Source organism: Pristis pectinata, chromosome 2 (genome assembly GCF_009764475.1).
Source record: "Pristis pectinata isolate sPriPec2 chromosome 2, sPriPec2.1.pri, whole genome shotgun sequence".
Lineage (NCBI taxonomy): Eukaryota > Metazoa > Chordata > Chondrichthyes > Rhinopristiformes > Pristidae > Pristis > Pristis pectinata.
Window position 1 is genome coordinate 105,420,431 of NC_067406.1, and position 27,661 is coordinate 105,448,091.

General features: G+C 38.8%; 1 protein-coding gene across 1 annotated transcript in view; it reads left to right on the plus strand.

Annotated features, from left to right (window-relative positions):
* Positions 1-397: 397 nt before the first annotated feature.
* The window catches only part of gucy1b1 (guanylate cyclase 1 soluble subunit beta 1), a 34,915-nt gene continuing 7,651 nt past the window's right edge, over positions 398-27,661 (plus strand). The window contains exons 1-9 of the mRNA XM_052042320.1: positions 398-431; positions 971-1,044; positions 5,004-5,104; positions 7,589-7,707; positions 14,647-14,844; positions 18,028-18,258; positions 21,620-21,736; positions 21,847-21,980; positions 23,928-24,125. Of these exons, the coding sequence (XP_051898280.1) occupies positions 429-431; positions 971-1,044; positions 5,004-5,104; positions 7,589-7,707; positions 14,647-14,844; positions 18,028-18,258; positions 21,620-21,736; positions 21,847-21,980; positions 23,928-24,125 (1,175 nt within the window). The 5' untranslated portion in view covers positions 398-428. The remainder of the gene's footprint in view (positions 432-970; positions 1,045-5,003; positions 5,105-7,588; positions 7,708-14,646; positions 14,845-18,027; positions 18,259-21,619; positions 21,737-21,846; positions 21,981-23,927; positions 24,126-27,661) is intronic.

Genomic DNA, 27,661 nt, shown 5'->3' on the forward strand with positions numbered 1-27,661 from the left:
GATTCTTCACAATAGTAAGAACATTGTAAACTTTCAGTTATACCCCAAATACTTCATTAATATGAGATACATCAATCATAAGAACAACTCTTATAAAGGTTACTTATTTTGGTTGCGATAAAGAAATACTTACTAAATTTTTTTCCATATTTTGCACGCCTTATGTTTGCACTTTATGATCTCAATTCATTCCTGCGCAATTCTTATCCCTGCACTGCTACTTCATACCCGAAGAACGTTCTACTCGCCCAACGATTGGCTTTTTATACTTAGACTAAATCCTGCGAAAATACTCTGTTCCTATTGACGGCGCTCCTTGTCAATCAGAATTGGACGCACGGCATTGGCTGGCGGCGCCTGAGCTCACTGACGGATTGTCTGCCTCAGTAAACTTACCCAGAAAGAGGGAGACGGCTGTCAGCATCGATATGGTAAATAATCGCGTTACTCGCGAACAGTAAAAATGTATCTATGGTGAATTTATTTAATTTAATTTGAAGGTTCCAATAACGCTGCCATTGCAATGGAAGAACAATGCTGTGTATACGCGATGATGGTCTTTCTTTGGAATTTATTTCTCTTGGATGAAATTCAGTTGTTTTCCCCCCCCCCCCCCCCCCCCTCCTTCTCATTCCCGCAATGTCTGTTAGATGGGAAAGGAATCCTGTTGTGCAGCGTTTGTTGGTTGGGAAAGGAATCCTGTCGTGTAGCGTTTGATGAATTCCTCAGAGTGTTGATGATGGAGAAAAAACGATTTGCATCGGTGTTTGTAAATATACGTGTTGGCTTATTGGCTGCTTCCACCTCTCACCATGGAGGAGAAGACAGTAATTCATGGCTTCCCAGGGAACTATTGACACGCACGCACTGTTCTGCTATACTTTACAATTATGCTTTAAGATATTTAAAATTATGACGTCAGTTCATGAAAAAGAAATCACATATTTTGCATTTTTTTCCTTATTTATAGTATGGTTTCGTAAATCACGCTTTGGAATTATTAATACAGCGCAATTATGGACCTTTGGTGTGGGAAAATATCAAGTAAGTGAAGCATACATGTATCTTAAAATTGCAGACATTTTATCATTATTACCTTAACTTCAAATTACCGTTAAACGTGTTTCGGGAATGTCTGGGTTTGGAAATGAGTAAATAGAAATTTGTTTGAACCAGAGTCTGAAATAAATAACGGTAATCCACAAGCAACCGTTGTCGGCTGAGGTGAAAACTCCAGCGCAGACCCATGCATCAGTCGGTGTCTACTTGACATAACGCACTTTCGTTTTGCTGTGAAGGACCTTTGCATAGTTTATTTTGTAGGGACACTGAGAGAAATGCGTGAAACTGTCATCACTTCTGTTTGTAATTGGTTATCGAAAAGCTCGTGTTGACAGCTACAGTAGAGTTTATATGGACATGTAACTACCAGCCATTTTATGTCGGTGAGTTTGCAATATTATTCGTAAAACACTGTTTGAAGATGTGTTGAGAAGACGTAAGGATTAGTTCATGCCAGAGCTGTGACAAATTGGCTAAGTAAGATTATCATGAATGCGTGTAACCAGCAAGTATGGAGGTGTTTACTTCTTAATGGCCCAAATAAAACCCAAGCTTACTAAGTCCAGTTTGAATAAAACATAAAAAAAGCAAATAGGCTTTTGCCTATCTGATTTTATCCAAGATTATTTCAAATTTGTTGAAAATTGATATTTATCAACATATGAACTGGATTGTCTAATTTATTTTCATTTCAGTTTAATTTGGTGTTATCAGATATTATGTCATAACATGCAACATATAATATGCTTTACTAGACAGTTTATTGCCTATTTTTTATTAGTGAGAATTCCAACATGCATTTTCCTTTTTAAGATGCAGGTAATTGAGAACCACAGCTGTATTTAATAATGTGCAGTGTGATTCATTTGCCAGTAGACACTGCTGCCAAAATTGGTGGAAAGCAAAGCTGGCAAGATAGAGATATTTAGAGTTCACTTTGGCTGTTAGTTAATGTCTGTTGCTAATTGAGGCTAGTTAAGAGTATGACATTAATTTGTGATTATTTTTCATTTGATAAAAGAAATCTCTGCGGGAGTCACTATTGGGCCTGAAGGGTTTGGTTAATGGATAGTATTTGGGACTTGTTACACAGCAATTGCTAAGACCTAAAACCAAAAGAACATTACTGGAAATGCCCAGCAGACCAGGCAGCATCTGAGTGAGAGAAAAACTGAGTTAATACTACATATGGATAACCTTACAGTAGAATTGGCTAGTGAAGAATCAGAGGTGGATTGTGTGAGTTGAAGGAGGTAACTTGAGTAGTACTGACCAAGAACTGTTCCATGTGACCCACAGAGTCAGACATAACTTGGGTACATGTGAGTTCCCATAGTTACATCTTTGACTATGGAGAGGAGTTGAAAGAGAAGCAGTTAAATGTGAGGAGTACAGCAAAGCAAATGGGTGTGCTAGAGGAGGGGAACTGGTTGAGCCTCTGTTCAAAGAAGAAGCAGAGGTCCTCAAACAATCCTGGTGTGAAAGGAAGGTGGTAGAGGGATTATATGTCCATTGGTGAAGTTGGAACCATGAAACTGTCAAAGTGGTGGAGGTTATCTAAGATATTATGGATGTAAGTGGGGAGGGAATGGACTGGGAAGAAAGAACAGAAGAACATAAGAATTAGGAGCAGGAGTAGGCCATCTGGCCCATCGAGCCTACTCCACCATTCAATAAGATCATGGCTGATCTGGCTGTAGACTCAGATCCACCAACCTGCCTTTTTCCCATAACCAGTAATTCCCCACTATGCAAAAATCTATCTAACTGTGTCTTAAATATTTTTAATGAGGTAGCCTCTACTGCTTCCCTGGGCAGAGAATTCCACAGATTCACTTCTCTGGGAAAAGCAGTTTCTCCTCATCTCCATCCTAAATCTATTCCCCTGAATCTTAAGGGATGTCCCCTAGTTCTAGTCTCATCTACCAGTGGAAACAATCTTCCTGCCTCTATCTTATCTATCCCTTTCATAATTTAATATGTTTCTATAAGATCCCCTCTCATTCTTCTGAATTCCAGTGAGTATAGTCCCAGGCGACTCAATCTCTCCTCATTGGCTAACCCCCTCATCACCAGAATCAACCTGGTGAACCTCCTCTGCACTGCCTCCAAAGCCAGTGCATCTTTCCTCAAGAAAGGAGACCAGAACTGCATGTAGTACTCCAGCTGCAGCATAACCTCCCTGCTTTTAAATTCAATCCCTCTAGAAATGATGGCCAACGTTCCATTTGCCTTCTTGATAACCTGACGCCTCTGCAAACCAAACTTTTGCAATTCTTGCACATGCACTCCCAAATCCCTCTGCACAACAGCATGCTGCAATCTTTCACCATTTAAATAATAATCTGATCTTCAATTTTTCCTTCCAAAGTGGATGATCTGGCATTTACCAACATTGTACTCCATCTGCCAGACCCTTGCCCACTCACTTAACCTGTCTAGATCTCTCTACAGACTCTGCATCCTCTGCACAATTTACTTTTCCACTCAATTTAGTGTCATCAGCAAACTTAGATACACTACACTTGGTCCCCTCTTCCAAATCGTTAATGAATATCATGAACAGTTGCGGGCCCAGCACCAACCCCTGCGGCACCCCACTCACCACTGATTGCCAACTAGAGAAACACCCATTTATCCCAACTCTCTGCCTTCTATTGGTTAACCAATCCTCTATCCATGCTAATACATTACCCCCAACTCCATGCATCCTTATCGTATGGATAAGTCTTTTATGCGGCACCTTATCGAATGCCTTCTGGAAATCCAAGTATACAACATCCACCTGTTCCCCTCTATCCACTGCACTCATCATATCCTCAAAGAGCTCCAGTAAGTTTGAAAAGGATGGAAGTAAGTTCAGTGGGGCAAGAACATGCCGAAACAATGAATCTTATAATTCCTTGGTTTACTTACTTCCACTTCCTTGAAGAGGTTTATGTTTGTTACTCTCCACTCCTTTGTTTTAATTCATTTCTAAGTATATGTGGAATGTTAATTTTTGCCCCTGGTTTCTCTTCCGAGAACTTCTTCAGGATTCTGAAGAATATCTTCTGGACATGTGGAATAACCTTGGATAACATCATATGGGCAAAAGATAATTTATGTTTTTCTTAAAATTTTTGATTACTCAAACTGGATTTAATAACCTGAGTATATTAGGGCCATTTAGAAACAAATACCTCCGTGCTTGCTAGTTACGTGCATGCATATGAGCAGGAAAACATAATCTCTATAGTTGCTGCCTGACATCTGAATATTTTCTGGTTTTATTTATTTTCCAGCTTCTGCAGTTTTTTTGCTGTTTGACACCTCATTCTCTGACACCACTATAAGCCAACTATAGAGCCATTTTCATCTTTTGGAGCTTTCACTTTTTACTCAGACAATGCAGAGGAAGTGATTTGAAAAGCTACTCATCCTTTGAGCAGCCATGGTCATCCACATAATATTCAAAGAACAGAGGGAGATGTTGGAATAAGCAATACATGCTGGATCATCTCTGATCAATTGGATCATTAAGTCAAAACAATACCTCCTTGGGAATTCTCATTATTGGAAGCAATTATTAACCATGAAGTAATTTACACCAGACTTTGAAAATCTGTCCCAGTTTCATTCCAGTTTGATTTCAACAACTTAGATTAACCATAGCAGTGGGAAAGTATTAACATTAGTGCACATCTCTCCCTTTGTAATGTTTATAAGTAGCGATATTTTGGCAATGATTTCTTACCCTTGAAGCTTTCTCATCATTACTTTTGTATACATTGTAAAAATGCTTTGTTCTCCATGGATTTTCACAGAAATCCTTGTCGGGAGATTCATGGAAGCCCTAAATAAAACAGCATAAACAGCAATGGAGAAAGACTGGCTGAACCCCTGCAGAAACTCATTGTTTATTGTGTATCATATTTTCTCATTATGCTTTCTTATTATAGAAAAGAAGCACAGGTGGACGTAGAAGGACAATTTCTGGTACGGATTATATATGATGATTCTAAAACATATGATTTAATCAGTGCAGCAAGCAAAGTCCTAAGTAAGTAGTTCTACTTTATTTCTATGAAGTTTGATAATAGAATCATGAATGGATCATTTGTTTTCTTTAAATTAAACTATTATACCACTTTATCATGAGATTCACAGCCTAATTGTTTTGAGTTAGTTACCAAATACTTGCAGCTTCATTCACTTAGCTTTGATTCATAAAGGGCAACTTCTACTTATGAATATTTGGGTGTGGGGAATTTGAGTGTGACAGTGACGTTGATCGCCCCAGGCAGAGCATTCTGGGCATGGGTGTGTGGCTGGAGGAAAACACACAGATTGTCACATCTCTCTGATTGCCTCAGGCAATCTAAGTTTACAGAAGCATTGCTCTTTAGAACAGTCAAGACAGCATATGTCCCCATGAAATCCTTGAATGTGAGCATTACCCTGCTTCTTCCCCTGACTGTACCAGTTACACATGTGATGCCTGCCATGGTACTCCCACTCGAGAAGAACATGTTGGAAGGATCATCAGGGAAGCACCCATTTTAGGTAACTTCCAAATGCTGAAATGTCAGTGGAGGAATGTGTTCACTGGGAGTGTTCATCAGCTTGAGCAGTGAGTTTTGAGAAAAGTTTGACCTTTCAGTTTGACTGATGCTTTTAAATAGTGTTGCTAGAAAACAAGAGATGTTATGGAAGCATGGTTGTTTTGTGACTGCCGAGTGCCAGCTCTGCCTTGGTAATGTCCCAGTGAATGAAGTTGATGTTAACACATGCTTGTCTAAAATGGAAAAACATTCAAATATGTATTGTGAGCTGAAGTACCCAGTTCTATTTCCAGAGCAGCACAATGCAACCCAGAAATCATTGCAGTGATATTTCACTTAAGGCAAAATCAACTTTCATTTGCATAGCATTGGGAACCAAAAGTGTGGGGCACTATTTAATTTCAAGGCAATTCTGTTTATTTCATTCTTACCTCCAAAGTGAATAATCTCCTATTTTCCCATATTATAATTCTTCTCCACTTACCTAGCTTTTGCATACTCTTTGCAGCCACCTCATTTTCCCATCTATCTTTGTATCATCAGCAAAGTTGAATCTATTAAATTTTCCCAGTCTTCTGGCTTATTACTAATCTCTGTAATATTGTATAGAGAGGGAATTATTAACAGCAGTATAGATAAAGCAAGGACTCTGAGATTATTTTGAAAGTGGGATGGAAGTTTACAAATAAGGCACTGAGAGAAGTTCGACCAGAAAATGTGGGCACACAATGTGATTTTTATTTCATTTCTTTTTAATAATGAAGAGTAATACATGGTAAGTGTAAGCAAATAAGGGGACCACGAGAGGTATTGGCCCAATAAATCTGTTCCGTTGCCTGGAAAATGGACAAGTGAAAGGTACTGCAAGTATGAAATACCCAAATCTGGTGGGCCTGATTATTAGGAAAAACTGAATTTCTCCCTAACGGGTCAAAGGCTTCAAGCTGGAGGATGCAATGTAAGAAAATATTAAGCCATAACTTCTTGGACTCATTTGTTGTCAGGCCCTGGAATTGGGAGAATCTGGAAAATTCCTTTGATCATAGAAGTTGATCTATCAGGGCTGAACTTGTCCCACCAACCTGATAGTTGGATTCATAAATTGCACATTATTACGAAGAATCGAGGGAGCTGAAACAATACCAGGTTTACCCTTAAGCTCATCCATGCTATTTGGTTCATTCACTTCCATGTGCTGGTGATTTTTCACATTCTTACCACTCTGAGTAAAGAAGTTTCTTCTCAATTGCCTGTTTGATGCTTGTCTTCTGTTGATAGCTTCTTCTTTTGGTCACCCCCACAAGCAGAACCAACTGTTTTATTTCAAAATTGGGGGGGGGGGGGTGGAAATGGCATTATGGATATGAAATTGACTCAGTGAAAAGTAACGGTGGTGGATTGGTGTATGCTTCAGTCTGGGAGGAGCTTTCCCCTGAGTCTGAAGCTTTCCATGACAGGAGGGAAGTCTCTCTTAAAGGTTAGTTTTGGGACCATACTTGTTACAGTGAAGTGGGATTAACTAAGATCCATTTTTGACAGGAATGCATGTGGTGGGTCAAATGCCCTCCTTTGCTGTAAATTTCTGTGGTTCTATGATTCTGTTTTGATCAATGACTAAGACTCCAATGCCATTGACTTTTCAACCAGAATATATTTGAGTCGAGAAGGTATTTGTTGAGAGTGGAATGTTCATAAATGTGATTCACAGGAAATCTGAAAAGGTTTATATATTTTTACCTTTCTCGGATAGAAATTCAGCTTGGTCTGTTGCACAAAATGGGCATTATTGAATGTTTCTTCTGTTCCATGTTGCATCAGATACTTAAATTCCCTTTAGTCATTTCCATTTTGCCATAAGTTATTATGAATATTTTTGTTTGAGAAGTTACTAAGCTTCTACAGATACAGCCAGGTAATAATACAGATACTCAATCTTATTTGAGATATTTGGAACGAGACTTAATGAGATAATTTCTTTCTAGAAATCAATGCTGGTGAAATTCTGCAGATGTTTGGGAAGATGTTTTTTGAATTCTGCCAAGAATCTGGCTATGATACAATCCTTCGAGTTCTGGGCTCCAATGTCCGAGAGTTTTTGCAGGTAAATGCATAACGACAACGTATTTCAGTTTAAACATATGAACATAAATTATTTAAAAATATTTGCTCCAGAGAAATAACCTGAATTGAAATGTTAAAGTTTGGCATGCAACATCATACCTTTTCTAGAGCTGAATGCCACTTGTTTGCTCTTTCCTTATGGCATTGCATATTTCACGAAAGCACCACATTCATTAAACATTTCTAAATCTGTCAAGGTTAAGTTTATTTTTCAACACCTGGTAAATGAACAATCCAGCTAATTCCAGTCCCCTGCCCTCTCCTTGCAGTGCTATAAATGATTCCCCTTCAGATATTTATCCAGTTCCATTTTGAATGTTACAACTGAATCTGTCGTCATTCCTGCCCCTGGCAGTGCATGGCTGGAGGATGTCCAAAGAGGGTCTGAAAACCCATAATATTAATGTTATATTAAAATACTACCTTCTCTAGTGCATCAGTAGATGCACTAGGGAAGGTAGTATTTTAATAGTGTTTGGCTATGGTACAATGGTAACTTGCCTCTTATTATTCAATGTCCAAATGGCTGCAGTATCTCACTGCATCTGGTCATGGACTGCTTCTTTGAGCCCTGAGCTTGAGGAAAGTGCTGCTCATGTTGACCTTTGGTCTGTAAGGCTTGTCTGAGAGCACACCCAGAGTGGCCACTGTTCACAACTTCCTTTTAACTTTTTTTTTCTGTTTTCTTTCTATCTTTATCAGTCTGCTCTTTGCAGCAAGGTCTGTGGCCTCATGGTTTCCAGATTATTTACCATGCAGCAGATACCAACAAATCACAAGATCCTACCTGGCGAGTACTTCATGATGCCTTTTGAGTTATTTATTCAGGAAGAATCTGATAACAATCTCATCTGAGGTCATTATGGCCCTTTGACTGTGATTGTAATTGCATTACAACATGAGTCTGGGTTGGAATGGATTGAGGAACCAAAGGTAAAGCAGGGTAGCTTTGCACCACAAGAGCCAACCAGCTATTTGGTGAATTGGCTGAATCATGACAGGCACTACAAATTGTCTCAGAATGAATGAGTCATACAAAGTTCCTGGATGCATAGCATCCCTCATTTGCTGCTGGTCATACAATCTGGATATTCACAGAATGGCAGCATTTCCAGTTGTAGAGGCCTTGGTAATGCACACTGCAGACTAATACTCCTTGAAATCCTCTATTTAGGCAACTTTCCAATACCCAATACACTGTCCTCAAGAAGGGGATCAGTTTCATTCTTCTTCAAGAGGGAACATCTGTGATGCCCCATTTATTGTGGTATGCTGCAAAAAGGGAGAGTTAGTAAATATCGTTGCCCCTGGCTGACATGATATAGAGATAAGAAGTTCAATGCAATGATGAATTTCACCTTTACAAGCAGAGCTCTGCCTGCAGAAGGTGACAGAATACCTCTGACTTAGATCTTAGTCTCCAGACACAATTCTCCTTAGAAAGGTTGAGTTCGGAGTATAGCTTCTGCAACACTTCTGGCTACTGGAAAAAAGACTTCTGGAGAAAGGCTTCTGGGACATGCTTACCTCACAGTCAAAGCCAGTTTATCCCTTCTACAGTGAGGCCTTGCCTTCAGCCCATTCATGATGATCCTGGATGCTCAGAAGGACCAAGATTAAAGCACCCACAGTTGTTGATGAAAAAAAAAGGCTTCACCTCCCAAGTAGCCACATCCTAACTTTACTTTGCCTCTGTCCAACTGATACCCAGGAATCTTGTAAGCAATGAATGACCTCTTTAAATGACATGGGTGCAGGGCAAGATTCTGCTAGTCAGATCTGATTTTCTATGTGCAGTCCAAACTGTATGGTAATTAGGGCTTGAATTTTACAGTTTCAGGAGAGGTTGGAGGATAAGTGGAAAAAGGGCTCTCAAGCCTGCTGTGCCATTGAATAAGATTGTGGTTGATCTGACCTGGGCTACATTTCTATTTAACCCTTCTGGAGGCCACAGTCTCTCTTTCATGACCTTGATTCAGCCTCCAAAGGGTAGAGAATTCCAAAGATTTAAACTCTTCAAGAGAAGAAACCCTTCCTCAACTCCAACTTGGATGGCCAATCCCTTAGTCTGAAACTGTGCCCCCTAATTATAGATTCCCCCAGGAAGAAAACATTCTCTCAGCATCTATCAAGACCCCCCCCTCAGATTTTTATATGGTTCAATAAGATCACCTCTCATTCTTCTAAACTCCAGTGAATATAAACCTAACCTAGTCAATCATTCCTTTATATCACTCCATCATTATATCAATATATAATCGCTCCATCATTATATACTTTACCTCAGGTTTGGTCTCTCTAACACCCTCTGTACGGTTGTTGCAAGGCATCTATAGTTATACTCCATTCCATTTTCATATGACTTCTTAATTACTTGCTGTATCTGCATGCTAACTTTCTGTGTTTCATGTATGAGGACACACAGATCCCTTTATGCAGCAGAACTCCATGGTCGCTGTCTATTGAAACAATGTTCTGTTTTCTGTTCTTCTTATTAAAATGGTTAACCTCACAATTCCCCATAGTATAGCCTATCTGCAGTTTTTAATGTATGAAATAGCTGCTTAAGTATCTGCCACTGTTTATTCACTGTTTTTCCTTTCCCAGTCCACTGTGGGTTCTGTTTTCAGTTCAAGGATTTCTGGATTATCATTGTTTGATTAAAATTAGTATTGCTAATAAAAGAAGCTCTAGTTAAATACATCAGTTTCTGTTTTCTCTAATTACAACTAAACTTGTACTGACAAAAGATAACTGTGGAATCAATGTTGTCCATTGCTACTGTGTCATAGAGTCAGAGTCATACTTAACAGAAACAGGCCTTTCAGCCCATCATGTACGTGCCATCCATCACATGCCCATCTCTATATATTTACCAGCAATTGTGTGTTTTAACAAATCTGTGCTTTTCACCCCATTCCTCACCCCTATTACACAGTCATGAAACTGGTGATTTCTATTACGTATTCGCAAACAAATCCTATTGCTTAATAGTCTATGCATAATATTTATGTTTTAAAAGCTGCATTTTTCTGGTAAAATGCATGATTGTTATTATAAGACATCAATAAGAGTACTTTGATATAAAAAACACTTCTTATGTCGGAATTCGGGGCTGTTTCTTCATTTATTGTCAGTGAAAAGTGGAAAAATTGAAGCTTTGATTTATCAGTCTGGAAAAGGAGACGACAATAGTGCACTACATGAATGTTGATAACACTCCTGTACTCTCTGTGAGTTGTGTGCAGGTGCCTGCTGCTTGTACGGAATTGCCTGATCAAAAATGTAAGGCCCCAATCATATTTAGGAAATGATTGTTGGACTACAATTCAATACTGTGGCTCATAAAAAATAAGCCATACAAATCAAATATGCAGACCATAATTGAAAATCTAGTTATAATCCAAATGGACAATATTAATTAAGGTATTATAGATTGCAAATGATTATTAATATTCAAAAAGTGTTTAAAAAAAATAGAAATTGTGTTCAGGTAATTCCAGTACATATATTGTTTGGAATTTGAAACGGTTCAGAGTTAAGTTCATGAAAATCAAAAAAAAAACTGCAGCTGTTAGAAATTTGAAATAAAACAGAAAATGCTGGTAACACTCAGCGGGTCAGGCTGCATCTACAGGAAGGGAGACAGACTAAATGCTTCAGGTCAAAGACACTTTATCAGAAGGGATCATCATTTTCTGACAAGGTTCTCGCAAAGCGTCTTTGACCTGAAATGTTAACACTGCTCCTCATTCTATGGATGCTGCCAGATCTGCTGAGCATTCCAGCATTTTATTTTTTTTATTGCAGTGTTAAGCTTCTCCATTAAACTGCAAATTAATAAGCAACGACCACAGTAAAACTCTGTTAACCCAGCATGCTTGAGATTTTGCTGTTTCTAAACTGTCTCTTCAGAACTGTGCCTTTATGTTGTCCCTCTTCATTGCTTTTGCCAAAATCATCACCCCAGTAGTAAATTCCTATCTGTTCATTCTGTGAACTTATCTATGTCATTTTATTGTATGGTAATATCATCATTGATTGCCACACCTCCAAATTTGGTATCATTGGCAAAATTTGATAATTTATTCTCTTTTCCTACATGCAGGTAATTTACAAATATTGATGTGACAGTGCAGACCCTTTGACTGCTGTCTTATTTCTGAACCCAGCACAATGTTCTAGATTTTCATGAATGAACAGTGAAGATTGTAGGTTTCCCCCAATATCACAACTTTCTGCTGGCTTTCATGTGCCTTGTGGACCATGACATCATTAGATACACTGCAGACACTGGGAAATATCATCTGCACCATGGAGAATCACACATGGAATTGTCCAGGACAGTTTCCCGATAGATACTATTTGACCTGAAAATGGTTGTTAGTCTGTTCTTACCCAGGGAAAATCACTTTTAGAAAATATGTGCAAATGTGTCCAATTTCTAAAAGAGTAATTTTATAAGATATTTCAGAGTTCAGTGTAATTCTGTCTGCTAATCTATTCTTGCAACTACTATTTTACTTCAGAATTAACATGTTATTTCACACATATACTTTCTATAATCTTCTTGATTATTAACTATTTATTTTTCCTCTGACATTTGACATAAGTATTTATTTTAACTTTTACTTTGAACAGCATCCAAGGCTTGGTTTGTGCAGTGAGAACTGAAGCTTAGTGGGAACAAACTCATGTCTGAGTGAGAAGGTTTCAGGTTCAGATTCAAGTTCCATTTCAGATCATTTGAGTTCAAGTCTTTTTAAATTAAATGGAGTTTATTGTCATAGGCACAAGTACATGTATGTACAGCTGCATTGTAAAACTGAGTTTCTTTCTAAGATGGTGCCGGAGAGAGGTGACGCTTTGCAGGCAGCTAGCAGCAACATAGTTTCATACTCTAGATTTGACCTTTTAAGTCTTGGCTGATACTGAGAGAATGCTGCATCGTCAGAGGGGCAAAAAACTGAAGCTCTGACCTCTGCCTGAAGTTTCCATGGTACTGTTTGGGATTCTTACATTCACTATAAGTGGAAGTTGTTCTAAATTAATAATTTAGGGTTGGTGACTGCTTTCCAAATTGCTGAATTCAATCAGAAAATGGGATAGTGATTAAACTATGAACAATTAGTAATTGCAATTGTATAGGGATCACTTTGGTATTGCCACCATTGTTGCATTTTGCAGAGGCACTTCTTGTGGTGGAAAAAAAGGCGATGATTACCAGCAATTTCTGGTGAATGACATTTAAATTTAGCTCCATTTCTTTTTGCTAAGCAGATAAAAGAGCTCAGATGCACAAGGAGGCTTAGTCTGAGAATAAAGAGAAAAGGTTTCTGAGGGGATATTTAATTGTGGGAGATACATATATGAGGCCTAGAGACTTTGAATAAGAATGATCTATTTCCCCTGGCAGAGAGAACAATACCTGGGCAGGTGCTGGTTTGGAGAGGGTGGGGCAGCTGGCAAGCATTTAATTTAATTCATGAGGGGAAGTTGGAGACTTGTCCTCACAGTCATCTTGGCCTTCCCTAGTCAGAGATGTTCCCCTTGTCCTTTCTTTCCCTCGATATCACCTTATTTGCAACTTAAAACTAGCTTGTTTTCTCTGTTTCCGTTTCTACAGATGCTGCCTGACTTGCAGTTTAACTTGTTCTATTTTTGGCCACAATGAGGTGAACAACCTCCTGCGCCACAAATTTTTAACCCTTCCTGAAATTCCACTCCATTGACCCACCCTTTGGTGTTCATGATCCCAGGAATCAATCCATCAGGAGGGGAAGCAGGGACAAAGGAAGGAAATTTATTTTCACAAAATTGCTGATGTAGTTCTCTTGGCCATGAATTTCCTTGGAATGGCGAGCTGCCCATGTTCAGCTCTTGTCTATCTGCTAAGGCCACTCAAGCTTGTGTAAATCCCCTGTGAAATCTTTTTAAATAATACTAGCTCCAACCTGTAACAAGGCCTTTTGATTGTATATCCCATTATGGTAATTTAGGTCCCTAGGCAAAACTGATTGTTAAAGCTGTAAGACAGCTTGAATGTATCCGGCATTTACATTCAAATGTTAAAAAATTAAACTACTTACAAAAAAATGGACAATTAAAAGTGCAAACATTAGCCAACACTTAAAAATAACTTCATACATTTAATTTACTTAACTATATAAAAATGTACTCCCCGGGTAACAAACAGATTCTGTTTGTTCAGATGTCCATAAGTCAATTTTTGTCCATAAGTCAGAAAATATACAAAAATAGCTCAATACAGTAACCATACCTCCGCAGTATTGTAATGAATGGCATCAAAAGCACATAAGACTGATAAGAAAGAACACTTACTAAAAGTGGAAAAAGAGGAAACTAGTTCTGCTCTTTGCAGGAACGAATGTATGTACACATATTGAAGTTTTGAATTTAATAATATGGGAGCTCAATTGTACATAAAGGTGCAATTGTTTGTAACCTGAGGACAGACTGTACTGAAGATTTCCCCAGTTACCTGTCTCGCTTGCAGTGGTTTCTCTCCATTGAAATTACATCACCAATTGATGCATGATTAGCTGCAGATTTCCTAGCATGCACTACTGACTTTACAGGAATGTATCATCTCAGTGCAATTTGAGTGACAGCTTTGATCAATTATGAGAAATTTTCATGTTCTTGCACATTTGTCCATGAATCCTAAACTTTCTGATAGTTGGAACTACCAGCTTTTTTCTCGTGGAAGTTTTATGCCCTTTGTTTTCCATGTGTTATGCTAAGGTTAGTGAGGCCTGTAGCAAATAGGATGCATTATTGAAGTTAGAAGCTTTGGCATAATTTAAAATTTATCTTTCTGTTGCTTATGTATTAATTATGTCCGTGCTTTATAATGCTTTGATAAATATGAAGAGAGTTGTTAATCTTTTCTCCTCAGAATCTAGATGCTTTACATGATCATCTGGCTACCATTTACCCAGGGATGCGTGCCCCATCATTTCGATGTACAGATGCAGATAAAGGGAAAGGTCTCCTTTTACATTATTATTCCGAAAGGGAAGGTTTGCAGGATATTGTAATTGGAATAATCAAGACAGTTTCACAGCAGCTTCATGGCACTGAAATAGACATGAAGGTAAGATCATAATATTACGGTTTTAATAATGAAAGTTAGAAAACTGGAGACAGAGGGGTGCAATATGTGTTTGGTCACTAGCAATTAATGTGCCAGAGTATTGTCAATCAATGGTATTCTCTTCCATATGAACATGCTCGAAATGAGTACAATGTTCTGGCACCTACTTAGCACTAAAACTCACTGACAAATAATGTATGTCTGAAGAATTATATGATCTTTCACTTTATTGCAAGATTAACATTAACCATTTTAAATTTAAACATTTCTAATCCTTTCATTGTTTAATTGTATTAATTGCTAATCCAGTTATACATCTATTGTAACTGGGATTACAGTATGTATGGATTATTGGTAATTTGGACTAGGAAGACATGGCTTTGGACTGAAGTCTTGCCATTTGAACGGTTTTTACCGTCCATATACGTTGTTAGCTGGGACATGTGCCGTTAAGTCTTGATGTTTTTAGTTGGTATGATATTGGAATCATAATCCACTGCCCCCAGTTCTCTGGTGGCATTATACATAATTTACTAGATGCATTGTAGCTATTTACTTTGACAGCATCTCTCACATTAATTAATTAGTTTATCTAGGACCTAGACTGATGATGCAACATTTAAAGTGGTAAGGAATGTAATAAGTTTGGGATTAGGTTAGTTCATCCTAATATTTTCAATCCTCTGACTTTTCTTTGTCAGAAATGGTATAATACAGAAAGGGTTGAGGTAATAAAATCAAAGTCAGCTTTGATTAGTGTAAGACAGTCATTTAAAGGGCCTCCATTTTCTCTGGGGTACAAGGGATGGTTGCCAGAATCACCCACAGGTTGAGAGTAAATTTAAAAATAACATTCATTGGGTTTGCTGATGTCAGAGTTTTTCTACCCTTCCATTTGATGTCACAATACAGTTTGGTACAATGCAACCTTGAAATTGCATCAGATTCCCACTATCCTAGTGGGATCTTGCAAAAGAAAACATGTATTTAGTTTCAGAGCATGGGGAGTTGACGTTCTGCATAGATTACTTCAGATCTGCATTGTACCTTTGAGAGTTCAATAGATAGCTGCTGGTGCTGCTTTTACGTTTTCTGCGAATTTTCCACCGACTCTGCAGTGCCCAGCAAGGTTTCATCTTAAATGCCTATAGATTGATCATATCGGAGGATAAGTGGAAATGATTGTTTGCTGATTATGTATAGAAAATGAGCATGGGGTGCAGCAAGTAATTGGGAAGGCAGATGGAATGTTGGATTTTAATTGCAAAGGGGATGGAATATAAAATTAAGGAATCCTTGCAGTAGTTGTCCCACATCTAAACGTGCTGATACTAGATACCGGTTCAGTCTCTTTATTCATATACAGATATACTTCCATTGGAGGCTCTTCAGAAAACATTCAGTAGGTTGATTCATTGGATGAGGAAGTTGTGATAAGAAGAAAGGTTGGACAGGTTTGGTCTATGCTCACTGAGGTTAGAAGAATGAGAAGTAATCTTATTGATAGAGCTCTGCAGGAGAGGTGCTGAAAGAATGCTTCTTCTGTGGAGGATTCTAAAACTAGGAGCGTGGTTTCACTTTCAGGGGTTTGTTTTTACTTACTTGCGCCAGGATGCAAGGTAGAATTTTAATTATGGCATCATCAGCATGCTCTGTTCTCTTTATGATACACAGAAAACACCAGGCTTACCGATTTTTGATGATTTATCGCAATAGAATCTTGTTGAATTTCATTGTACAAAGTATTGTATGAAATCTTTATCGTATAGCGCAGTTTAAAGTCATAAATGTGAATTTAAAGTTTCCTTATGAATTTCCTGCAAGTTTTGAACTAATTAGGATAAATATCCCTTCCAAAATAATTTGCTGTCAAATATTCTGAACAGCTTCTATATTTTGCGATGATTGGCTTGTTTTTTTCTTTCCTAATGCAGGTTGACCACCCAAGAGGTGAAGGTTAATTGCACTCTGTATTTCTTAGTCTCTGGACTAATACAGAAAGAGGTGGCCGATCTGTGCCATATATCATAGTTTGACCCTCCCCCCCACCCCCCCTGCGGCTTTGGGGACTTCATTTCTGTTTCGATTCCTTCTTGATTAGAGACCAGCAGGTTTCATGGGGATGCAGATTTGTCAGAGGACTGGACTTACAACTTCTGGTACCGGGTCTATGTTATTACGGTGGCATGATGACCCAGCAGGTAGTGTTGCTGCCTCACAGCTCCATTAAACCAAGCTTGATGCTGATCTCGGGTGCTACCTTCGTGGAATTTGTATGTTTTCTCTGAGATTACATGGATTTCCTCCCAGATCCCAATGATGTGCTGGTAGGTTAATTAGCTACTGAAAATGACCCTTTTGTGTAGGTAAGTGCCAAAAGATCCAAAGAGAATTAGTTCAGGACCACAGGGACTAAAGAGTGGAAATGGGATTCATGGGATTGCTCAGCTGGGAGCTAGCATGGGCCGATGGATTTACTGGGTTCCTTCTGTGTCATAATAAGGAAGTGAGAAGTTGGAATTCTTCATGAATCACAAGTGCTTTTTTGCCCTGACTATGAGTATCTTCATAGTCAGTAATATATCTAAGGGGTAAAAATGATTGCTTAATCTTAGGGATATTTCAAGAACCATGTCACAGGAGTAGCTGACTAGTCAAAGGCTCCTCCCTCGTCCTCAAGTTTATCCTGCTGATTTTATTGAAGAGGATTAAAATGGTTGTAACACTTCAGTTCTTCAGTCCTGCTTCCGTATCCATAATGGATTGCAATATTGTGGCTGGAACTTCTGTTACTTCCATCCTTACTTCCTCAGCAATTTAAGACGATCCTTTCTGGACTGCGTGACTTTCTTTTTGAGCCAACTGTATGAATGCATCCCATCCATCTCCTTGCATCCAACCAATTTTTCTGTCAGCTTCTCATTTATGCAAAAATCTCAGTGAAAATGGAATCAAAGATCTGATTTGGTATTATGTTTTTGTCCTTATAAATACATTATTTTAGGCCATGTTAAATGTGTGCTTAAATTGCTGTTTTTGGTAAAGGAAGATAACATAACAGAGATGGTGTGCATCAGGTTTTAGGATGAGCATTACTAACAATGGAGATTGCTTCTATTGATTGATATTTTTCTCTGCCTGAGATTGAGGAGATTGCTAAGGCTAGTCTTTCTGCATTTTTAGGTGATCCAGCAGAAAAGTGAAGAGTGTGATCACATTCAATTTTTGATTGAGCAAAAAGATTCCGAAGAAGAGGCTTTTTCTGAAGATCTGGATAGGTTTGAGGAGAATAGTACCCAAGAATCCAGAATCAGTCCATTCACCTTCTCCAAAGCATTTCCTTTTCACATCATGTTTGATAGAAAATTTATGATAACACAGTCTGGGAATGCAATATACCGTGTACTTCCACAGGTATGTAACCAGTAGGAATCATAAGATGATAAACTTGATTATGACTCAAGAAAAGAAACTTGGCTAATTTTCTGAAGGTGTTGATTCCAGTATAGGGTCTGGCTCTCTCTGGCTCTTATCTAAGTATCTACCTTATCTATCTCTATTTCTCTCTGTCATTCTCCTCCATCTCTGCCTAGCTCTATCATTCTCTTTCTTGTTCTTTTGGGTGGCATAGTGGTGCTGCAGGTAGTGCAGCTGTCACACCAATACGTTGAAGGCTATAGACCAAGTGCTGGTAAATGGAACTATTATAGATAGATACTTGATGGTTGGCATGGACATGGTGGGCTAAAGAGTCCGTTTCTGTGCTGTATGATCCTATGGCTCTATATTTATTTTAGCCAATTTTTGTTACTCCCAGCACTTGATTCTTGATAATTTACTAAACTGTCTAGCCACCTATTTGGGGAAGGAGAATGCTACATTGCATTGAGCATACTTTGCATTATAGGGCATTCAAGTAAAATGCAATTCTGTCAAAGTGACTTTTATAAGTGAGAAAAAGTGTTAGAAATCTGAAATAAAAACAAAATGTGCTCGAAATGCTCAGCAGGCTAGGCAGCATCTTTGTGGAGATAATCAGAGTTAACCTCTCAGGTCTTTCATTAGAACTATGAAAAGTCAGTAAAAAATGTACTAGGTTGCAGAGAAGAGAAGATCAAAGGGAATGTCTGTGACAGGGTAAAGACCAGAAGGACCAAGACAGGTGAGAGAGGGTGGTAAAGGCTTGTTTATTATGGCTGGTCCATCTGGAGGAGATGTAAATAAAAAGAGATGAATGATGACAGTGGAGAAAAAGAAAATTTCTGGAGGGCTTGATATTGAATTCAACAGTTTCGAATAACCAAGCCTTCCAGTTGTATCAGAATCAGCCAGTTTTGATAAAAGGCCATCGATTTGTAACACAAACTCTCAGTTTTTCTTTCCCCTTTAGATGCTGCCTGACCTGCTGGGCATTTACAGCTTTCTCTCTTACTGCAGATTTCTAACTACTGCAGTATTCTGTATCCCATGTTTTCATTTTTTTTCTCACCTGCCCCCATTCATATCCTTCTCTGAAGAATCGTGTGCAGCAATGTCAAGTGAAGTGTGATTGATTGGCCCTTTAAATTATGTAGTTGCAGAGGCAACAGTGTTAGTGAAAGCTGGTTGGTATGTACATCAACTATGGCAGTTGTTCTGAACCAGTGAGGTTTAAAATCAAGTTGGAGTTGAAAATTGGGTGTTGCTTTGTTGTTGTTGTTCAGGGAATTCACTCCTGGAGCCATGTTTCCAGTGCAGACAAAGTTACTGTTCAGGTTTCCTGCCAGGTGCCCTACTCCAAATTAAGCCTATTTTCAATTGCAGGGTGGATTTTGCAAAATTGTGTACATAGTGCATGAGAAATCAGAATTCAGTTCTGATTGCCGAAAGAACTTGCAGTATTTTCATTTTCTCCGGCAGACTTTTCAGCATGTATCTCGTGCATCAATTAAAATCTGTAAAACCTCTCATATGGTTAATCAATAAACCTCCACCTTCCATTTTCATATTAGACATAACTGATAAGTCAGCTTGAAATTAATCAATTTAAGGATACGTGTCATCAAATGAAGATGAAATGAGCCTGCCTTGGATCTGACCTGCCAAAGGCTTTCAAGCAGGAATTTGATGTGCCTTGTGCTGTTCTTGAAAATGAATCAGACTGGTTTGAGGTTTCATTCTCTCAAAATCTGGTACTGCTATAAACCATGTTCTGGAAAAAGCAGCCCACCAGAAACTGCACTGCATGACACCCATATGACTAAGCTTCTTGAACACAGTCTTTTAAAAATATTAAGGACATTTCAACCAATTTTGAACTATTGATCTTTATGCAGGTTGTACAAGTACATGATAATTTGTGTACATCAATAGTGAGAATGTAAGCAGTCCCAAATTGTCTGATTTCTTTTTGTGAAGCCGAATAGACAGGTGCTAAAAACAGAAAGGAAATGGTGTGCTCCCATTATTTTGATTTAGATTTAATTTACCATATCAGAGTATTTACTCATGTACCTTGGGTTGCTGTTGGAACTGAAAGTGGGAAAGTATTATGATATATTGTGGTGTAAATTACTATTTGTCTCCTTGTCAAGTTGTACTCTCTTGTTGTAAACTTCTTGGAGGCACTTGGGCAACTCAACTCCAAATCCAGATCCTATCTGCTTGTCCTGACTTCCACATTCCTTTAGTCCCTCTCCAGATGCAACACACAAATTGCTGGAGGAATTCAGCAGGTCAGGCAGCATCTGTGGAGGGAAATGGAGAGTTGATGTTTTGGGTTGAGACCCTTTATCTGGACTCCAGATTAAGGGTCTTGACCTGAAACATTGACTGTCTATTTCCCTCCATGGATGCTGCCTGACCTGCTGAGTTCCTCTAGCAGTTTGTGTGTTGCTCCAGATATCCAGTATCTGCAGTTTCCTGTGACCCCTCTCCAGTTCATGCCTTTGAAATTCCTTCAGTCTCATTCCACCTCTAACATTCCTGTTTGCCTTTCTTAGATTCCAAGTAAGTTGCTCTTTGTTGTGCTACTTCTTATCTTCCACTTGCTGTCTATATGTGGCAGCTTGTGAAACAAACACATTCAGTGATATACCAAATTTCCAAGCCTCTGCGACCTGTCATCACCTTGACATGGGTTACATATTTGTATTTATGGTTTTTCAGATTACATTCAAGAAGTTGTGTAATAAGTGAGACTTCATATAGTTACGTGTAAGTATTGAGATATATTCCCTTAATGGAACAAGATCATTCAAACACATTTGTGATCAATTGAAAAGTAAGTAAGGTATTGGGTCAAAGGACTACTTATTTCTTTGCCTATTGAGATTTCATTTGTTTGCCAGTATGATCTTAGAAATAAAACAGTGATGTTATATTTCCTCCTCAACTCAAGTCATTCCTTTCTAAAAAATGTTCAAAAGCTTATTTCAGGCAGTATGAAAATGAAGTAGATTTCAAATGATACAAGAATCTTACATGCTATTGCATATTATCAGGAAATCTTGGCCAATTCTTTATGATCATATGGCCATTATAGAAGAAGGATCATGGGGAGCACGCTGGAGATGTATCAGTTTGTGTTCTTGATGATCAAACCTCCCATTTAATTAATGCACACACAAAATCTACCCTTCCACATCACAGTTATATCTTAAGGAAAAACAACTTTTCTTTGCACTTGATTTTCTTCTTCTTTGTCTTAGACGATGGAGAAATTCAATTTGTGGTCTTGAGTTATGGAACTATTAATAGAGCATTGTTTGCAATTTTTCTTTACTTTCTGCTTTAGCTTCAGCCTGGAAATTGTAACCTGCTGTCAGTTTTCTCTTTGGTTCGGCCGCATATTGACTTCTCTTTTCATGGAATCCTCTCGCACATTAACACAGTTTTTGTGTTAAGAAGTAAGGTAACCTAAAGTTCATTATTTTGCTATTATGTACATTACAATAAGCTTAATTAAAACCATTAAAGAAGTAAATATTTTCTTTTAAAATGTATTTTACTTACCCACCTTAGGAAGATTTGCTCAATGTAGAAAAGGCAGAATCTTACAACGATCTGACGGGTGCTGAGATCTGCTGTTTACGTTTGAAGGGGCAGATGATCTATTTACCTGAAGCTGATAATATACTTTTCCTGTGTTCTCCCAGGTATATTGTTTATGTGTCAAGAAGATATACATTCAGTTACAGAATTTCTAGAACAAGACATATCCATATTAACTTCTAAGTAGCTTATTTTTCTTTTCAAACATGTGAACAGAATACAAGAAAGAGGAACAGGACTAGGCTCTACCATCCCCGAACCTCTTCTGACATTCATTAAGATCATGTAAAATTAGTTAATTCTTGAACTCAGTCAACTGCAATTCCTGCAATATCCAAAATCTATCAGCCTCAGTCTTGAGTATCTTCATTGACAAAGAATGCAAGGCCCTCTAGGGTTATCAATTCCAAAGGTTCACAGATCTCTGAGTGAAGAAATGTCTTCCCCACCATTAACAGCAGCATTTTCCCCTCCATTTGTGCCATGAGGTTCACTTGAGGACTTCACTACCTCAGGGCACAAATGGAGGGGTGGTTTGTGTCCAACAACAGCAAAATGTTGAATTCTGAGGTTACCACCCTGTCACAGTTGTGCCTAGGAAAGACCATTTATATTAAGCAAAGTCTCACCATTTCTCCTTCACATTCAATGAGATTATTTTTACCCATTCTACCATAACCAACATCCTGAGGATCACCATTGACCAGAATTTGCTAAACCAGACACTTTATAACAGTGGCATGTCAGATGCTGCATGCGAGTCACATCAAAACCCATTCTACCACGTACATGGTTGTGGGAGAAGTTCTGTGCATTTTCTGAGACTCTGAAGAAAACTCTCCAGTTGCTTCTTAACAAATTGAAGAAAGCTCCCTGTGTTTCATTCTATAAAATCAGAGCCAATTAATTCAGACAGCTGATTTGTACTCCATTTGTACTTCCATTGATTCTCCAGTGTCAGGGCTGTAAAACCTACTGGTGGGCATATCATTGGAGTGCCATGACAGCCTCCAATCCCTTGCCAAGAATGGAATTCAGAGCAATGATGGAAGCAGTCCGAGTTTGGATGATAGGTCAAAGCTTCCACTGCAGTCACTATACCTTGAATAGCTTCTGTTTCTGGCATCCGATGTTGCCTCATGATTGAGTCTGCAAATATTAACATGGAGCTGGCCACCAGTTCCATGTCGGAAAGGATGTCCATGGGTTTCAGATAGCTTGAAGCTGGAAACTCCTGTGTTTCTAGACATCTCATTCAGACTTCCAGTCAGATTGTACAATGCCCCAAGAATTTTCATTTCCATCTCCATTTTTTTTAGACCACAGTTGGTCTACATTCCATTATGTGCACAGTTCTAGACACCTCGCTGTACATAGCAGATTGAGTGGGTACAGAGAAGATATACATAGACGTTGCCTGGACTGGAGAATTATAGTCTGCCTATACTGGGGTTGTTTTTTTTGGAACAAAGGGGGCATTTAATTGAGGTGCATAGAATTATGAGAGGCCTGGATGGGTAAACAGGTAGGACCTATTCTCCTTGGCAAGGAAGTTGGTAGTGAGCAGACATGGATTTAGGTTAATTAGAAAAAGCATTAGAAGGGCACTTGAAGAGCCATAACCCACAGGGGTATGGATCAAGAAGGGCAAAGTGGAATTAATCTAAAGTCCATTTTTGTCCCATTTTGGACTGAATGGCTGCCTCCTGTAAACTTAAGTAAAATTTTTTATTTTGTGACAACAGAATTTTGGAAAGGTTGAATTTTGAGCTTTATTTTCTGCCCTATAGTTTCAATTGTACTATGTTATTTTGTTTTGCATACCTTTGAATATGTTCTTTTAATGATTTATGCTGTTCAATTTTTAAGATATCTGATGTATTCTGGTGGACTTCCATTATTGATGGATTTTCAAATACTGTACTTTGTTATTCAAAGGAGTGTAATAAGCATGCGTGACGTGTGTTTATGTGGAAACCTCAATGTAAATAAACTTGATTCTCTCTGTAATCCTTCAGTAAAGTATAAAAATTTTCTCATGTTCGATTCAGTGTAATGAATTTGGATGACCTGACAAGGAGAGGCCTTTACCTCAGTGACATCCCGATACATGATGCTACACGTGATCTTGTTCTGCTAGGTGAGCAGTTCAGAGAAGAGTACAAACTTACACAGGAACTAGAAATCTTGACTGATCGCCTGCAACATACACTGCGAGAACTGGAAGATGAAAAGAAGAAGACAGACAGGTAAGCTGCATCAGGCTGGGAAATAGACTGTATATATTTTTGCCACTGATACCAACTCTTCTTAAACCAGTAAGCTGAGAATAGAAGACATAGAACATAGAACATAGAACCTTACAGCACAGTACAGGCCCTTCAGCCCACAATGTCGTGCCGACATTTTATCCTGCTTTAAGATCTATCTAACCCTTCCCTCCCACATAGCCCTCCATTTCACTATCATTCATGTGTCTATCTAAGAGACTCTTAAATGTCCCTAATGTATCTGCCCCCACAACCTCTGCCGGCAGTGCATTCCACATACCCACCATTCTCTGTATAAAAAAACCTACCCCTGACATCCCCCTTATATCTTCCTCCAATCACCTTAAAATTATGTCCCCTTGTGTTAGATATTGCCGCCCTGGGAAAAAGTCTCTGATTGTCCACTTGATCTATGCCTCTTATCATCTTGTACACCTCTATCAAGTCACCTCTCATCCTTCTTCTCTCCAAAGAGTAAAGCCCTAGCTCACTCAACCTATCCTCATAAGACATGTTCACCAATCTAGGCAGCATCCTGGTAAATCTCCTTATACATATTCAGGACATATTCAGTTGTCTGGAAGGACTGGAATTGTTGGAGTAGAGCTGGTTAGAAAGGAGACGCAGTAAAGTCATGTAAACCTGTGAAAGGTTTTGATACAGTAGTTTGGGAGAAACAGTTTGATGAAGGCAGGACAGTAGATATTGTCAGTATGAACTTCAGTAAAGCATTTGACAAAGTCCTAGATGGTAGACTGGTCCAGAAGGCTAAGGCGCATGGGATGCAAGGGGAGCTGGGTAATTGGATCCAAAACTGGCTTAGTGATAGGAGGCAGAGAATAGGGGTGGAAGGATGTTTTTGGAAGTCAGTGATTAGTAGTGTATTACATGGATCGGTGCTGGCACCTTTGCTGTTTGTGATATATTTTAACAACTTGTGTGTAAGTGTAGGGGTTATGATTAGTAAGTTTGCAGACGACATGAAAATTATTGGTGTTGTGGATAGCGAGGAAAGTTGTCTAATGCTACAGGAGTGTATAGATCAGATGGAAAGTTGGGTAGAGCATTGGCAGATGATATTTAATCCTGGAAGCATGAGGTGATGCATTTTTGGAAGGTAAATTGGAGTAGGACATACGTAGTAAATGATAGGGCACTGAGGAATGTGGATAAACAGAAAGACCTAGGGGTCCAAGTCCATAGTTCCCTGAAAGTAGCAACATAGGAGGATAGGATGGTAAAGAAGGTATATAGTTTGCTTGCCCTTATGTTTCAGGGCATGGAATATAAGAGTTGGGATATTATGCTGCAACTTTACAAAACACTGGTTAGGCCGCACTTGGACTATTGTGTGTGGTTCTGTTCACCATACAATAGGAAGGAGACAGTGCAGAGCAGATTCATCAAGATGTTGCCTGGATTGGAGGACTTTAGTTATGGGGAGAGATTGGATGGTCCGAGCTTGTTTCTTCTTGTAGCGATGGAGGCTGAGAGGTAACCTGATAGAAGTATATAAGATTGTGAGAGGCATAGATAGATTAGATGGTCAAAAACTTTTTTTCTATGGTAGGTTTATCAAAAACAAGAGGGCATAGGTTTAAGGTGAGAGGAAGAAATTTTAAAGGGGATCTTGGGGGTGCATCTTTTACACAGACAGTGGTTGATATCTGGAACATGCTGTCAGAGAAGGTGGTTAATCAGTTTTTGTTTATTGTCATGGGCATACATACCCAGGGTATAAATGCCATGAAAATTAACTTCTTGCAGCAGCGACACAGTACATTATAAACATGACAAACGTAAATTAACATAAACTTAAATTAACATAAATTATACATAGCTTCCATGACAAAATAAACAAAATAAACATAATGACACTTGTGCATGTTGAGAGAGAGAAAAAAAGAAATAGAGTCCGAGGTAGTGTTAGGGTTTTTCAGGTTGGTTGAAGAACCTGAAGGCAGTGGGGAAGCAGATGTTGTTGAACCTTGAGGTGTGGGTCTTCCTGCTCCTGTACCTCCTGCCTGATGGCAGAAACAAGAAGAGGGCATGGCTCGGATGGTGGGAGTCCTTAATGATGGATGTTGCCTTCCTGAGACATTGCCTTTTGTAGGTGTCCTCGATGGTGGGGACAGCTGTACCCGTGATGGAATTGGCTGAGTCCACCACTATCTATAGCCTCTTGCGTTCCTGTGCATTGGAGTTTCCATACCAGGCTATGATGCAACCAGTCAGAATGCTTTCTGCTGTACATCTGTAGAGGTTTGTCAGAGTTTTCAATGACATGCCGAATCTCCTGAAATTCCTAGGAAAGTAGCGATGCTGGTGTGTCTTTTTCATGGTTACATCTATGTGCTGGGCCCAGGATAGATCCTCCAAGTTGTTGACACCCAGGAACATAAAGCTGTTCACCCTTTCCACCGCAGACCCTTCAATGAGCACTGGTGCTTGTATGCCTGACTTCCCCTTCATCAAGTCCACAGTCTTACCTTAGTTTTGCTGACATTGAGTGCAAAATTGTTACGACACCATTCAACCAGCTGACCTATCTCACTCCTGTATGCCTCCTCTTCATCCGTGATTTTGCCAACAGTGGTGTCATCGACGAATTTGTAGATAGCATTGGAGCTATGCTTAGCCACACAGTTGTAGTTAGAGGGAGAGTAGAATAGATACAATTACTGCATTTAAGAGGCATTTGGACAATCACTTAAATAGGCAAGGCATTGAATGATATGGACCTAATGTGGGCAAAAAGTTCATCATGGATAGAAGGTCCTGTTTCTGAGCTGTACAACTTTTTGACTCTGTAAGCAGAGGAGACAGATATAAAATAACTGGCAAAGCAGCAAGGGTAGAAATAAGAAGATTTGTTTTTACTTGGCAAGTTACCTGGATTGTATTCCTTCCATTGAGTGGTGCATCCAGATTAAATAGTAACTTTCAAAAGTGAATTTGATATTTAAAAAGAGACAACTGCAAGGCTGTAGAGAAAGAACAGGAGAATGAGATAAATTTAGCTCTCTCGGAGACTTGGCTCAGACACCGTAGACCAAGTGTCTCATTTTGTGATGTATTATTCAAAGATTCCATATTTTACTCATAGCCTGATAATAAAATAGGTGTAAAGAAAGTCACTATTCATATATTATTTTTAACTCCTCGGTTCCTTATTTTTCAGTATGATAAGGTGTGCAAGTACGAAAATAGTAGAACTAAAATGATTACTTATATCTGTTGGGTTTTGCAGATTATATGTATTTCTTATGGGGTAATGAGCTTTTGGAGTCACATCAGATAAAAATGTGGGAAATTATGCAGGCATGTAGATTTCAGGATGGTACCATAGATGTGCATGTCTCAGAGAAAGTCATATGACTCAGGGAACATACGAACAATCTGGTGTGAACAAATGTGTCCTAAAGATGGGAGGTGTAATAGGGCAATGAGCAGTGACAGGAGTGGAGCCATCGTGCCCTCTGATTCTCCCGTCACCACACCTGGATCAGCTTGTT